The following is a 16,877-nucleotide window of genomic DNA, read 5'->3' on the forward strand; positions in this document are numbered from 1 at the left end:
GAACTGTTTCACTGCTTAACCTACCATACATGAATTGTCTCTAAATCAAAAAGTACCAGGTAAAATAACATTCAGTAGGATCCTAAAGGGTAAAGACACAGCATTTATAATAGATGGATTCAGTTTTCCACATATATGCATATCCATCTAAAAGAATTCAGGGGGCACTGCAAACAGTTAAGAGGGATTTAATAAATGTCACCAAGAGTTGGCATGCCTGATATTTTGAAAGACTGTTTACTTTAGGACGTATGCATTTAATAACAAAATGCCTTCTTTGTTCTTGCAAGATGTTTAAATGAAAAGCTCAGCACTTTGCAGCAATCAAAAATAATACTATCTTAATATTGTTGTAAGTTATTTATATCCCAGAGCTTGAAACGTAAATGTAATTTTCTAAAATATTATCTTCTGATCATCAGTATTATAATATCATAAAATATCTATTCTTTCTATTATGTTTCTCCAATTATAATATTATCAAGATCTGACAGCTAATTCTTTGTTTCAAGTTTATAGTCTTCATATATCAAGAAACAAATTAAAAAGACAAACAAAGAATGTGAAAAGCCAGCTCATAAAAAGCTGAAACGTCTTTTATTACATGGCATATTTTTCTGCCATAAACTTCCAGTTTAGAAAATGAGAAAACAAATACTTCTTTTGATGAACTCCTTAACAAACTGTTTAACGCAGTATTTTATTTTATTTTATTTTTAACTGTGGAAGGAAGGAAGGGAAGGAGGGAGGGAGAAAAGGAAGGAGGGAGAAGCCTCCACTTTGTATACCTTTTGGGGAAACTGAGCTAACATTTAACGAGCACAATGTCAAAGAAAGTGCCGTTGAAAACTTCAGCCCAATTTCAAAAGCTTTGCAACACACAGTAAGATTGGCCCCTAGAGAGAGCCTGAATAATTTTGATTGGGGAGGTGGTCCTTGGCCAGGCTTCACCTAAATGGTTCTAGAAAGGGCTTCAGCCTTGTTTCAAAGTACCTCACTGAGGGCACAACTGCTAGGTAATTTCTCTATGAATAAATTCTCTTTCCTGTACAACTTAAATTCTTCTTGATATAATATGCATAAGAAGAAATGACAAGAATATAATTTGGAAGTTTTAACGTTGGTTTGTTATAAGGAAGGCTTCAACTAAAAAAAAAATAAAGAATGCTTAGATGCCACTTTCGGAAACAATTTTGCCTACAGCATCTTCTAGCTCAATAATTTAGTGGCAATGACAGTCACAAATGCTGTCAAAAACAGCAGTGAGGTTTAAAAAAATAAAAATTCAAACAACAATACCCTTTTGCTTTTTAATACCTCATTTACTGAACTGGCAATCACTACAGAGATTTACAAGAGACTTCTAGTTAGAAAAAAATTAACCCTACCTTTTTAGCTTTTCATATATGTGTTGTCTCTAAATTCTATCAGGCAATCATATAGGTTTCCTTCTCAACAAACAGTGTCTATCCTGATGTTGCCACTCACAAGAGACCTTTCGTATCATTGCTCCCTCGAGCCCCAATTCTTACTGGAGTCCTGGGCAAACACAAAAGTAACTGGCAGTTACATCATTCTATATAAATGAAAAAAGACTCTGCTATGTGAAATTAAAGAAAGGCTCCATTTAAATTAATGTTATTTTTTTGTCCAGTGTCCATTTTATTTTGTAATAATCTAGTTCTGATCCAAAAAGAATTCTTACGGGCTTTGAAAAGATCTCTAGAGAGTATACGCAGGGCAGTAATTTTTTATTTCTTGCAATGACATTTAGGGTTCACTGTGATTTGAGATTTTTAGTGCAGTTGCTGACACATTATGGAAACTGTTTTATTGGGAAATTCTGATTAGATTTTAAAAACTGTTCAGCTCTTGTTTACAAGAAGCATTATTATAACAAATGGATTTGTTCCTTTAAGGTATTCAATCTCTTGCTATTTATTCCTGCCTTGATTTTGTAATTCTGTTTGGGTCACTATGGTTAGTTGCTATGGAAATTACCTCCTATGGAAATGATTCCGATGTCATTATTGTAAGAATATGACTTATAATGAATAATATCAATAGCAGACATCAACCCTTACCAGAAAAAGGAAATCTAATTAAAAATTTTAAAAAGGATTAATTCTGAAATTTATTATCATGGCCTACTTTTGATATTTTTGAATTGGCCACCTGCTTTTTAAATAAGTATTAAATGAATTTTAAGGTGTTAATCAGCTACTCATTTACCCAAATTCCAGTGTCACAATGGAAATTAGCACTACGCGTAGAAAAATGGAAGTGAAGAACATTTTATCTATCTTTTTTTTTAATAAATGTTATGCTTTACTTTTGAGAGTTAATATCTACAGGATTTCAGGGCTCATCAAGGAAACAACTTTGAATAGCACATTACAAATTCCCTTTAAAAATTAAGAATTTAATAATCCAAAATTTATCCCAGGAATTTAAAAGGTCAGTGAGTTAATGAGTCAAACAATAGATGAGAGCCAGTGAACCATTAGATGAGAATTCCAGAATGCTAAGAAGAAAGTTTCTTGGGTGGATTTCATAATTTGTGGTTTGAATAAAACTTTTGAAACATTCCATTAGAATTAAAATTCTCACAATGAGAATATGGCTCATATTTAACACATTTTAAATTACTAGACAGTCTCTCTCCAAAGAAGTTTTAATGCTTTCTTCTGAGTAGTGCTTGTTCACTGCCTGGTACTAATTTAGGAATAAATTAACCCTTCCAACAATTAGGATATTGTCTAGAAACTACCTCTTACACTCTGCTAGGAAAATCACTTACATTCTGAAAATCAAAAGCAAAAGAGAAATTCGTTTCTTCACTATAAAACATTTTAATACCTAATAGCTTATTAATTATTGATGCAAATAACTATCTTATTTGTGTACATAATTTCATATTACCACATCTATAGCGCTTCTGAATCAAGACTCACAGTTACAGATTATGTTAAATGTTTTATACATTAAGGGTTTTCTATACTTGTGCCTGTAACCATGATCTAGGGTCCAAAATATCTTTGATAGATTTCTGCCTTGGTGTTGGCACTGGCTTGGCTTCAAAATTGGTTTTAGTGTCTATATGTTCACCATCAGTTAAACTATTTTTCCTGGCAGGAAGAAGTTTTCGAGGAGCAGCCGTTGGTTTCTGTAAATGATGCATGAGGGTTGATAATTTGGTATTTAATGACGAAGTTTGAGATACACTTCCTGCTTTTTCCAAGTTGTCTGTAACCAATGGATCTGTATTGCTCTGTGTTTTTAAGCTGAATGGGGCTTTATCAGAAGGAGGAAGGGGAGCTCGTCTCTTTTTCCTTTTCCCATCGGGTAACTGCTTGTTTGCAGAAGATAATACCTTTTTCTGGATGACCACTGGATGATTACCATCAAAGAGTGTTGCCCAAGGGGGAGGTGAGGCTTCTTCATGCTGACCGATAAGGAACTGTCCATTAGTCTCTTCAACTTTTTTTTGTATTATATCAGTTAAACTTTCAAGTTTTATAGGTGAATCAATGCCTGTAATAATTTAAAGAAAAAATACATGGGAAAAAAATTCAAAACTATACATTTTATCAGAGTAAGTTATTATTTTCCAAACCAATACGCTATCTATAATAGTCATCAAAAATACTCTAGGGAAAGCAATAAACAAGTGGGTTTTTTTCCAAGTGTTTATTTATAAAAATAACCATACCAATAAAACCAAAAAATAAGATCATGTATTGTGCACTGCGCGCGCACACACACACACACACACGCATACATGCATAAATACATGCATTCTTAAATAAGTAAGTAAAATCCAGCTTTCAAAGGAGTGGAGTTACATCAGATTTTTTTCTTTTTAATTCTATAGATTCAGTATTTATTAAATAACTTCCCTTGAATTTAAAATCCATTCTGACTTTTAGGTAAGAGTAGATTCCATTTTTATAAATGTCTCATATATAAACTAGGATGAATGCAACTGAATTATTCTTTCCTGTAGACCAGCAAAGTCTCTGTTAATAGAGTAAAAATACAAAACCAAAACCCCAGAGAAATTCAGTGAATCCCTGATACCATTTTGGTGATAAGAATGAGGGAGAAATTTTCCTTAGCAAAAGTTAGAGAACAGAAATAAATGTCTATAAAGTGAAGTATTTTTCCATGGCTTAAAAATTCCATGGTATTTTCAAATGTATAAACCTAAATGCATCATTTTTAATCTAACATTTTAAATTATATGTCAGTGCAGGGATATTGGTGGCAAAATAGACTAGATTTTAGTGTTGACTTGTGCTTGTTCACACTGTTCACTGAAGCATCTTACAAAAATAAATATCCTTCAATGTGTGAGAAAAAGGAACATTAATGAGTTTAGAAATTTTAATTTTTCCAAAGTATTAAACTTAACCAATTTTTTTGACCTGAGATGAAAGCTTCAATTTATTAATATTCATTTATCAACACTACTTTAAAACAAATTTAATAAAATACAGAAAAAAATTACCGAACATGATTACATTTTAGAATCTGCAAGTTTACATTTTCAGAATTTTCATCAGCTACTCAGCTAATATTTATTTTCAGTGCACCCGTATTCATTTTGAAGCTTTAACATTTTTGTTTGATCTTAAGCATTCAAACTACGAAAAATGTGTATTCATTAATTTTGTATTAAATCATCTATTAAACATGAGTTCCTTAGTCTATAATCATAGTCTTTTTTTCATTCATTTTGACTGTGCCCTGAAAATTTTAGCATTTTAATGTCAATAGAATAAGCTGCTTGAGTATGGACAATGTTGTTTTTGTTACCCTGCAGCTTAGAAAAGACAAACCCCACTTACTCATATCATGGTAGACTGAAGTCGCCTCTTTTGTCAAGAACAAAGGTGGTTTCCGTGGTGACATAATCTCAATTTTCATAAGTTCTTCACAACAATGCTTCCATTGGCCTAAAGAAAGACAGAAAAAGGCAGGCTAGTTTAAAACATAAATGTGAAGATGTATATTTCATTTTCAATAGATATCAACACATTTTTCACTTTGAAAAATAACAATGAATTTATAAAGCATTACCTTAAGGAAGCCACAAAATCTAGTACTATCCATAATTTCAAAGTCCAAGTCTAGGCATAAAAATAATCTATTTTAAAAATGAAGTTCTCTGCACAGATATTAAGCTAAGATCTCTAGGCTATTAAATGCTATACTATTTTACTAAATGGTCAATAAATAAAATTTCTATTCAAGGCAAAAATTTATACAAGTTGTCTTCTTTTAAATATTAAATAAAAATGTCCAGTATTTAAGATAGTTGAATGGTAAAAATCAACTGAAATATAGTTACCTAGGACACAGTAAAAAAATAAGGAATAATGGTTCTCAAAAATGATTTTAACTTTGAAAATTCTAATTAAGAAAAGAAAATTGGTTATTTAACAATTACCTTTTCAAGATAATTATTATGCTTTTAAAAATCATACAACTCTAGAAAAACGCTGTAATTTCATTTAAGTAAAAGCTATATAAAAGCCTATTATTACAAAGACAGAACACTCAAAATTCTAATTGAATCTAATTTATTTTAGGAAATACACTTTAAACAAAGCCATTAGGCATTCAGAATAAAAAAAAACACTCTAGAATAAGTTGTTTCGATTATTAAGTTAAACTTTAAAAGTGTGGCCAACATTAATTTTTCCTTTAATTTTATTTTACTATTTTCATCTTAAAATAAAATTCTCAGATTTACTTCTTCAGAGTGGATATAAAAAAATTTAACCTTTCCATATTTATTGTGCTCCTGCATACTGGATAACAACTGCGTGAGAAACTGTATGTCTATATATTTATATTATAAAAGTTTAAGTTATTGAGGTTCACCATTCTTACATCAGTAGAAAAGTAATTGTAAATACACATGTGCCTTTTAGACTGATTTATGATCTGTATTTGTTTTCCTTTTATTATAGTCTCAATATCCATACTCAATATCCAACTTAATTATTTTTCCATGGCTTAAAAATGAAAGACATTTCATGTTTATTCAAATTATCTGTTCATTTCTGTTGTTTTAAGTCTAATATACTGTCACAGTAATATATGCATAAATTTTAAATCCATCACCTTAAATAGTTAAGCAACATAAAAAATCTTTTTGTATGTTTTATTACAATGCTAAATGCAGAATATCATAAAAATTTCAAAATAACCCACAGAGCAACTCATAAAGGGAATAAAATCTTGAGTTTGAGGCTTCAAAGGTTGCTCTGCAGAATGTAAATCTAATAGGATCTGAGATCTGATAACTTATTCCTCCCCTACACTTCCTTTTTTTAGATAAATATATAAAAGCCAGCTTTTCCTTCTTAGGGGCAGAGAAAAAGGCCATATCTAATGGAAAAATAATGAAACACTTTAAACTAGCAAACATTTCTCTGTCAAATCTTAGACAAATTATAAAGTGCAGTATTTTCTCTATATTGATAGATGAAAGCTTTTGATGGTTAAACTGGTAGCAGAATACTAATCATGCTGAAAATTGGAATATAAAGCCACATTATCCCATGTGTTACTGAAGTCAGTGGTACAAAAATGTGGTATGCTCACTGGTCAAGACTTCACAATTGAAACATTTTAACCAGTGAATAAATGAGTATGCCTCGTTATATGTGCTAACATATGCTAACATAAAGACCCAATATGAAATATTAAATAAATGTTTTATTTACATAAAATCTGTATATTGAATATGTTTCCCACAGTATTTATTGTTACAATATTCCCAGTCAAAACAATCTGTTATGCTAAGCTGCTTATGTAAGTCAATATTTATATTATTAAATATTTGAAAAAAATTTATCTTTCACCCACTATTCCTAGGCTCTACCCTTTTTTTCCCCTTAATTTATTGGGGTGACAATTGTTAGTAAAATTACATAGATTTCAGGTGTACAATTCTGTATTACATCGTCTATGGCTCTACCCTTTTTGATCATCATCCAGAACAAGTGTTGGTTGGCTCTCAAGTATTAAAAATTAACTATTGCATCCCCCTTGCCTAACTTTGGCTCCTCAGGCTATTCTTCTACAGGCTGAACAGACCTAATTTCATTAATGATTTCTCATGATTTCTAATTATCTCACCCTCCTGATTTTCTACTCTTAAGCAGTGTCAAATAATTGAAATTTGCTCTAAACATTAAATTACTTTTTATTGTGTGCTGGATATGTATCCTTTACTTTGTTCTACATATCATATTTCACCTAAGATCACAAGAGGCCAGCTACGCTTATCACTAGGAAGGTAAAAATTTTAAAGTGCAGGTCAATCTTTAGGACATAGAAACACTTCCATCTTTGCTTTGTATCTCCATACACAATGAATTTTAAAGTGCGAATGTAATAAAATTTATACTTTGGAAATTAGATTGGCAGATTTTATCCCTAAAGCATTTAGTACCAAAGAAATAGCCAGACCTAAGAACCCCGTTGTCATCGCTTTCTTATTACTTTGACAGTACAAAAATGCCATGAGATTCTTATCCGTCCAACTCCCTTTTTAGCACGATAAATTATTTTACATAACCTGCAGAATGAAAATATGAGATCATCTGATAGTAGTTTATATCCAGACTATAATATCCTGGCATTTTTACCTCCTTTTATCCCTCCTTCGTGTTTTTACACACATAAAAATTATAAAAATCATTTCTAAAAATAATAGTCTTTTGTAAGACAGACTCTCTAAATCAGGGCATTTAGGAAAGCAGTTAAAATTTTAGCAGTGATCAGCAAACAAAAGGAAGTTGTTGTCTTTTTAGTAACACCTAAGATCAGCTGAAATTTTAAAAGAAAGAAATGCAGTGCATTGCTGATAAGTATGCAACAAATATTTAAACAGCTATTGAGTGCTTAGGGATAGTATTTAAGGAAAACAAGTCTCAAGAAGGCCAAGGAGGGAGTCTTCTGGTTTCCTGCAGCAAACCAGAAACCTTTCAGGACTCAGTTTTCTCATAGTTAGAGCAGAGGAAAATAATTTCTACATCACTAGGTTGTTCTGAGTAATAAAAGGTGCCATATGGTACATGGAAGGTAATCAATAAATTTAGTACCCTTTCTGCCCCCTCCCCCACCAATCACTGTAATACTTGAGCCGGCCATGGATGAGAGCAGGTTTATAAAACTTAATCTGAGGATTGCAGATATTAACTCTTTCATAGAGTTCTCAAATAACAGCTTGTAAGAAGTCATGAAAGGTCTGTTGGATTATTTCTAGGAGTGGCACAAGTAACTATTGTTTGGAAATGGCTGTACTTGTAATTCTAAAGATAAGCATTCTAAAGACATAAAATACTGGTTAAATCTGACAGTAGGCTTAATTTGGTTAGAACTAGCCATTATTACTAGTCTACATTTTCAATATACAATTTCAGTATTTTCCTTTTGATAAAATTCCTCTTTAAATTGAGAATATTGGAGCCTCAAATATTTTACATACTGGAAATCTATTACATTACTATCTCATTGTTTTTATAATTCATGCCATTGGACTGTATTATTGAAACTCAAAAACCATATGTATGGGGTTTAAAAAAAAAATCTCCTTGGATGATGTCCACAATGACATTATAATGAATCTGGAGTTAACAGAAGGTTATAGACCAATGAACCTCCTTCTGAACATTTCAATATTTTAGGATCATCACTAGCTTAGAGAAGTTTTTTATTTCCCAAATATCTTTTTATCCCTTTGATCAAACACATTGCCTTAGGCAGCTAAAACCTAATATTTTGAAAAAAACGGGGTTTAGTTGTTTTAGGGGCCAGAGGAACTCAAAAATAAGAGGTAGGGATACTAGGAATTCAAAGGTAAGCTATACTATAGTCTGTCAGGCACTAGGGAAAGGTTAAGAGAAAGAAGCATGGGTATATACTACCATTTTATTCAAGAGCATAAAAATTTTGATACAAACCATAAGATTATAATTTTAATATTTAGATTGCTGTGTGCATCCTTTCATGCTAAATGAATATACTACTAGAAAATCCAAACATCAACTTACTAAGATCAAAGAAATGCTGCCAGAAGGCTTCCATCCACTTCTGAAGATCTTCTCTATTGTCAGCTGCAAAAATATGAGTTATAGCCTGTCCAGCAACAGGGTTGATGACAGAGAAATTATGGATTCTTGTCTTGGCATTCTTATCCATTGCCCGAATTCTGGTTTCCTAAACATGAAGACAAAATTGGTGTTTTACAAGAGAATATTTCTGTAATGATCAAATGTTTTATTGCTTAGCTACCATATTTACACCAGATGCAATTATAATCTTATTGCTGATCATCTAAAACTTAAAATATGTAATTTTGAGAACTTTCAATATTCAAACTGAAATCTAGGTTTTTAACAAAATGCTTTATATTAAAAATATTTTACATTAAAAAAGTCATGTTTCAAAGTATGCTACATATAGCACTTACGTTAAATTACATGAGATTAAAACATAACCTCTGTTTTGATCTCTCAGTTTAAGTTTCCTGTCTTTTTTATATACATCTTAAAATCTGCAATAAAACAAGTACAGCATGCCATAACTGTAATGTGAATTATGTTAACTATATTTCCAACAGTAATAAAATAGAAGAATCAGTAAAGTGTATTTCTTATTCTAACATTCATGGATAATATACAGTGTTATCAGTTAAAGTAGTAAAACCATAACTTAGTGTTGACTGCAGCAAAACTGTTAGGCTTTTCTCATTAACATTTATTTCAAATGTAATGTTCATTTACAAAACTCTGGCCAAAGATCCATAAAGTAATATAACCCTCATAATGGTAAAAATTATTTTTTCAAATGCCAAGTGCAAGACTCTAGAATAAAGGCCATGTTTTCATTCATGCTGATAGTCCAGACCTTCGTTCTGAGTGGTACTAAGTATGTCGCTGTGGTGATACTTATTGTGTCTGTGTGTAGAAGACAAACGTCTATTCCCAAGTCACATACAAGCACTGCCACGCCAAACGACAAGCTGGCAACTACATGTAGTTTACAAGGAATCTTGGGGGGAAAGTCTGGAATAGAACTATCTATTATGCAAAGACAGGGAGTTGGATGCCTGGATTATGATTGATATTACACAATTCTAGAGCAGTGCTGTCCATTAAAAAATATAATGTGAGCCACATATGTAATTTAAGATGTTCTAATAACCATATTAAAGGTAAAATGAAAATGGTTAAAATAATTATGTAATGATTATCACATTATTTGAAAATAATGTATTTTATGTAACCCAACATATCCAAAATACTAACATAGAATGGACAAAATTTTGAGACATTTTGCATTCTTTTTTCATACTAAGTGTCCAAAATCCAATCTATCTTATACTTACAGCACATCTCAATTCACACCAGCCACATTTTAAGAACCTAACAGCTACTGATGGCTAATGGCTACTGTGTTGGGTAGAGCAGCTCTAGAGGAGTATGGTTAAACCTACTGTAATGTGTGCAGAAGGATATTTGGTTGGCAGTTACAAGAGTTGATTGAGAACGGGAAGAAATTCTTCACATTGATGAGTATAGAGTGAAGAGACACTGTATGTACAGTCACACACCAAAACCAACATACTCATACAGTGGTGTCTATGTGGACATTATAGAAGTAGCAGAGTTAGGAAGAAAATCCATTCATTCCCTGAAAAATGGGTATAGATGGACAGGTGAATGCCAAATGTATTATATGAGAAGTTACTTTTTGAAGGAAGGAATTCTTATTCAAAAATCACATAAGAAAACAATGTGTGTTGTATAAAGCAGCAACATAACTTGGAAACTCTGGAGCATCACAAAATGTAATGATTGGTAACCACTGTCACTTAAAAAAAGTAGCAATGTGAGTTCAGAGGATTATAATGGATTTATGGCCAGCACTGTAATTTTATCATACAACAGGGTCTTTTTATACTTGTATGCATTGGTAATAAACTTTGTGAATTAACTCTTTTAAGTAATTATTTATAGATATTTAAAAATGTTGTCCTAAACGGCATCCTTGAAGCCTGAAAATGCATGTAATCAATCTCTAAGTTTAAAGCTTACTATCACTACCAAAGAATGATTTAGCTCTAGAAAGAATCTTTGATATGCTTTTCTATCTGACTAATTGAAGGCTGACTCAGTGAGAGGCTGGGGGGGGGGGCAGGGGACCATCTATTGTTATTAACACCCAAATAATAAAATATGAAGTATTTGTTGTTGCTGCAATTGTTCTTCCCTTGACCTAAATCCACTTTAATACAAATTTCTGACTACCTTTTGTATATAGAATTAAAATAGATTCAACTTTTAAATAAGAAAAGTGTGATTTTTCTAAATAGATGAGTGTGAACATTTTTAACACCAACATATCATTTCAAATGAAAACCACTATGTAGAAAATCTGATGAATTGAATCATTTATATCCTTCTAAGGGAATATAATGTTATAATATATAAATACTGTTTACTCCATGAACTCTGATAACCAAAAATATTGTTTTTTTAAACGAAGTTTTTAAAGGTGTAAATGAATCACAGAATAGATTCTTTAAATTAACTTCTACATTTTATTACCCCAAATAATTTATCTAATGAGAAATTTTTTAAACCAAAAAGCTTCATGTCAAAGAAAAAGTGATTAGACAAAGTTTAATATTAAATAATGTTAGAAAGTTCATGCAAGCTATTTTTCAGCATGGGAAAGTACCAGTAACAGTGCTCACTTCTCAAATAAGAAATGGATTAGAAAACACAAGGTGAATTTTAGGACTGTTATCATTATGGGCTTACACAATGAATAGATGATGGAAGTATCTCCTCTTAGCAGGGTATGAAGGGAAAAAATTTGGGTATTTTTGTCCACACTATTTCTACCACCGAACATATTGCCTGGCAATATTAATTAATACGACCCATTAAGTGATTGAAAATATTTAATGAATAAAAGAATAAGAAAGGAAAAGATCAACTCGGATAACTATAAAAAGTTTTACAGATCCTAGAGAAAATCTCTAATCCAATTCCTTAATTTATAGATGAGAAAACTTATGTTCTAAGTGTTCTATCCAAGGTCAGAGTTTCCAGTTTTGCTTTTGATAATCCCAAACCTTTTAGTTGATTTTGGAGGTTTTACAGTCAATTTTTATTGTTTTGTGGATAGATTTGAGATTATTCACTGTGAAATTTTAATCCTTGTTGGCTCAACTTTTATCAATCAGCACATATTGAACTACAATTTTCCACTGCATGAGATGATGGCTACCCAGAGGAGGCCAAAAATATAATCTGAGAAACCAATTTTGTAACAAAATTTAACTCTAAAGTCAAAGGAAAGTTTCTTTTAGCTTATTCATTATTTTGAATTAAAACTGTACTTCAACCTCTCCATTTCCGTGATAATGGAAAATTACTAGTTCAGAATTGCCCTAACCTTACTTTTGACTTTAAAAAAATCTGCTATGTACCCAGATTATGGTTTCTAAATACTCTTTGCTATTAAAAAGCACCGGAGCTCTTTAGACGGCTGATTACCAGCCTAGGTCAGGAAATGTACAGGAGGATCCTAGAATATAGGGTGATCCACGAATGAAAGATTACTAAGGTTGTATCAAATGGACCAACTTGGAGAAGTTTCCAGTAGCCAAGATAGGACAATCTGCACACCAATAGAATAACAATGGTAATGGACTGATGCATGAAATGTTTTAAAATCCATAAATTCATAATGATATTTAAAAACTTATTAGTCATCTTTGAAGGATGCTAGGAACCACCTTCATTGTTTTGGTAACTAGTATATAAATGCAAAATATCAAGCCATTAGATTGTCTTTTCTGTAAGAATTGTACCTCAACCAAATATGTGATGAAATAGAGCTATCTCCACCAATAAATGAAGAAAGAAATTTAAAATAGCACCAGTTTGCAATTCCTAATGAAATAATGGAGCTAAGCAATGTTCATCAGTGGGTGTTAATATCAGTGGATGACCCATATTATTATTTAAAATTCTTTTAAATTTTTTCAATTACAGTTGACAAACAATATTAGTTTCAGATGTATAACATAGTGATTATACATTTCTATAACTTACAAAGTAATCACCTTGATAAATCTAGTACCCAGGCATATATGCCTCTTGATAAAAGCAAACAATATTTCCTAAAACATATTTACTAACTAACCAACCAACCGACCAATCAACCAACCTAAATCTGAACCCAAAATATCGTGTTTCCTTGAAAATAAGACCTAGCCAGATCATCAGTTCTAGTGCATCTTTTGGAGCAATAATTAATATAAGACCCGGTATTATATTATATTTTTATATTATATTATACCCGGTCTTGTATTAAAATAAGACTGAGTCTTATATTAATTTTTGCTCCAAAAGACACATTAGAGCTAATGGTCCAGCTAGGTCTTATTTTCGGGGAAATACACTAGAGGAAAAAAAACAACTGGAAGATGCAATCAGCAAAACCCAGAGTGTAGGATAAACGACCCACTTTCTTCAATTTCTTCAACAACAAATTGTGTGTGTGTGTGTGTCTGTGTGTGAGAGAGAGGGAGAGAGAGATAAAGAGAGAGAAAGAATTAAGCCAACAGATTAAGAGATTTAAGAGACCTAATTGATTAAAATGTATGGCTCTTATTTGGATCCTGACTCAAAAAACTATTTAAAAAATTACAAGACTGGAAAATTTGAACCATCTGGATTTTTGATGATATATTGACTACATATATATCTATACATTTTCTTAAGTATGACAAGTATAATATTTACAAATAAAATGATGTGGTCTCTAGGATTTCCTTCAAAAATAATTCTATGGTGGGGGTAATGTGTGAAGGTACAGATGATTCATTTATATTATTCTCTTTATAGATTGTCTTGAAATTAAAAAAAAAAAACAATTAAAAAAATACAGTACAAAAACCTAAGTGTCTGCTTTCTTGTCTATAATGCTGAGATAGTATTTCACTCACACCTTCCTCAGAAGCTTGTTCTAAAGATAAATGAGTTTTTTGAGAGGAGTTTGGTCTAAAGTTAATCAAGAATGGAGACAAAATTGCTGGCTTAAGTTGCTGGCTAAAAACAAGATTTAGACCTTATATATATTAAAGAATGCATAGTTTCATAATATATGACAAGGAATGTAAAGTATAACCATAAATTAAACCAAGCACTACGTATAATTAGTACTAGTGTGATATAATTATTTTCAATTTATGGCAATGAAACCAGATATAAACTGCTAATGGAATCGGCTGTTTAAAATATTATTTTTGCTGTATTTAATAAAGGATAATATGAATAGTTGGCAGGGTTAAGACATTAGGACTAACATAATCAGAAGAAAATCCCCTGTGCTTCATAATAATTTTGCTTGCTAGGGTCCATGATAAACATAATGGTTAAAAGCAATTTCAAGACAATTTAACAAAGGTCTACCACCCCAAGTTGTGTTATGACTTGTTTAGTACAGATTTTAATATTCATTAAAATGAAGTGATGCATAATATTTAAATCAAGAAAAGAACACTGATCTCAAAGAACCACACTTCTTTTCCTTTCCACTCCCCATTGGAAGTGGATAAAACTTTGGCTAATAAAATGCTTTCTACCATGTATAGGAGATTCAGTGGCTCCAGTTAAGTACCCATTATTGAAAATGTCTTACTCAACAACATTCACAAGGAAGTTTTTTGAAGTTGAAGCAATCACTTTGAAGTAAATCATCCTTTCAAATTGGGATTGAAAAGAAGAAGGGAATAGCTTTTAGGCTTTTCTTCCCTTAATGTGACTATTTCCACAGATGGCTCCCTATGAAAATTAATGAACTGACTAAGCCTTACAGGAAGTGCCATTTAGAAGGACAAGAATTATAGTTAGAGAACAGATTCTGTGATCAAAATAACAGAACAATTATTTATATACCTTAGCAACAGCAAAATTTATGTTGTCACATAATTTTTAAAGCAGCATTAAGCAAAATTATTATTTTCTAAATCATGAGAGAAGACAACCAAAATAAAGGAATTCTGGTTTGTATTTAATATCTAACATTACTAAGCATGAAAATATCTTAGACACCCACCATGGGAAGTATACTAAAAACTAAAACAAAATACTATTCTTAAAAGTTTTATTCGGTGCTTACTTGCTCTACATATCAGAAAACACCAACTCGGCATTTATCAAAGCTCCTGTTTATTGAAGAATACATTAATAATGTCCTTAAAAATTTCCAAAGTAAGCAAAACAAGTAAAACATGTATCTCATATTTAAAAACCAAGCAATTGAAAACATTCAATAGATAAAAATCTGTAAGTTTATCGTACTATTTATGGGGTGGTGAGACATGACAGTCATTTGCTACTTCTTGGAGTGGTAGTATCACTCTAATACATATTGCAAATGTCAATACAATACCAATATTCAATACCAATTGGCAATTAAAACAGTAAGCATTTCTCCTGCCTTTTCAGGAGGAACTGTAATAGTTCCTTCCTAGTTGATGAGAAAAGGTCCTCAAAATGAATACAAAAGAATGCCAGCTAATATATCTACAAGGAAAGACAGTACGAGAAAAACATAGCAATCTCCAAGGTAATAACAGATTTAGGTAAGGGCAATCACAAACCATTTACCTCTTAGACTACTTGCTAATTGTAAAGAGCTTACATATTCTAGAGAGAGCTAGTGGTCACCACCTTAACTGAGTCTTTAAACTAGGTATTGCCAATAGTGAGATAACCTGACAACATGTGCCTCTCAACAGGAGGCTCTATAAACTATTTGTCATCATCTATGAAATGTTCTTATAAAAAATGTTTTAAAAGAATCTAATCAAGCCTCTAGACCTAATTTACAGTTTAGAAGAACAAAGGATTCACAATACTTAAATATTCCTAGACTGAAAACAAAAGCTAAAAGAACATTTTGGTGATAATGGGATTGAATATAAACTGGATATTAAACGATATAAGAAAATTATTGTTAATTTGACTGGCTGTGATAATAGTATTGTAAATGTGTGTGTGTGTGTGTGTGTATAGATTTTTTTTTCCAAATAGGTTAGCCAAAAACATGGATAAGTAGAGGCTTTATAAACTTTTAGCTAAAAGATGAATAAGGTCCAAGGATCGAATGTAAAACATGGTGACTATCGTTGACAACACTGTATTGTATAACTGAAATTTGAAACTGAAATAAAAGAGTAGAACTTAAATGTTCTTACAAAAAGATTAAAAATAAAATAATACTATAATCCAACGATTGTAGTCATGATTACATAAGTGTATATTTGTCAAAATTATCAGAAGGTACACTTAAAACTGGTGAATTTTATTTTATGTAAACTGTGCCACCATGAAGCTGATTAAAAATTAAATAAAATATCAAGTGTTCAGCGCCATATTACAAAAAAAGAGAAAAAGATACAGCAAATATGACAAAAAGTTAACTGTTGAATCTAGATGGTCTACAAGTGATTGCTATAGTATTTTTTCAACTTTTCTGTCAATTTGAATAATTTCTTAAGTTTAAAAAATAAGTAAAAATTACTTTAATTAATTTGGTGACATAATTATATAACAAATGTCTTTTCAGAAGTTGACAAATAGATTTCTTGACTGAGATGATATTTGACATATTTAAATAAGGAGACCAATGGCAAGTACTGTTACAAGAGCGAAGTTTTCAGGTGAATAGAAGAGTTCGAAGGATACCTGAGGTAGAAGAACGAAATGCAAAGAGAGAAGGCTCTACAGAGAAAGGAGGAATCAAGAGAAAATTAAGATGACAATACTGTAAAG

General features: G+C 31.3%; 1 protein-coding gene across 2 annotated transcripts in view; it reads right to left on the reverse strand.

Moving 5' to 3' along the window:
- Positions 1 to 734: 734 nt before the first annotated feature.
- RTKN2 (rhotekin 2) overlaps positions 735 to 16,877 on the reverse strand; it is a 60,854-nt gene continuing 44,711 nt past the window's right edge. For both annotated transcript variants that reach the window (XM_033130796.1, XM_033130795.1), the window contains 3 exons: positions 9,072 to 9,237; positions 4,851 to 4,958; positions 735 to 3,534 (listed from right to left, as the gene is read on the reverse strand). In XM_033130796.1, the coding sequence (XP_032986687.1) occupies positions 2,996 to 3,534; positions 4,851 to 4,958; positions 9,072 to 9,237 (813 nt within the window). In that variant the 3' untranslated portion in view covers positions 735 to 2,995. The remainder of the gene's footprint in view (positions 3,535 to 4,850; positions 4,959 to 9,071; positions 9,238 to 16,877) is intronic.

Source organism: Rhinolophus ferrumequinum, chromosome 16 (assembly GCF_004115265.2).
Source record: "Rhinolophus ferrumequinum isolate MPI-CBG mRhiFer1 chromosome 16, mRhiFer1_v1.p, whole genome shotgun sequence".
Lineage (NCBI taxonomy): Eukaryota > Metazoa > Chordata > Mammalia > Chiroptera > Rhinolophidae > Rhinolophus > Rhinolophus ferrumequinum.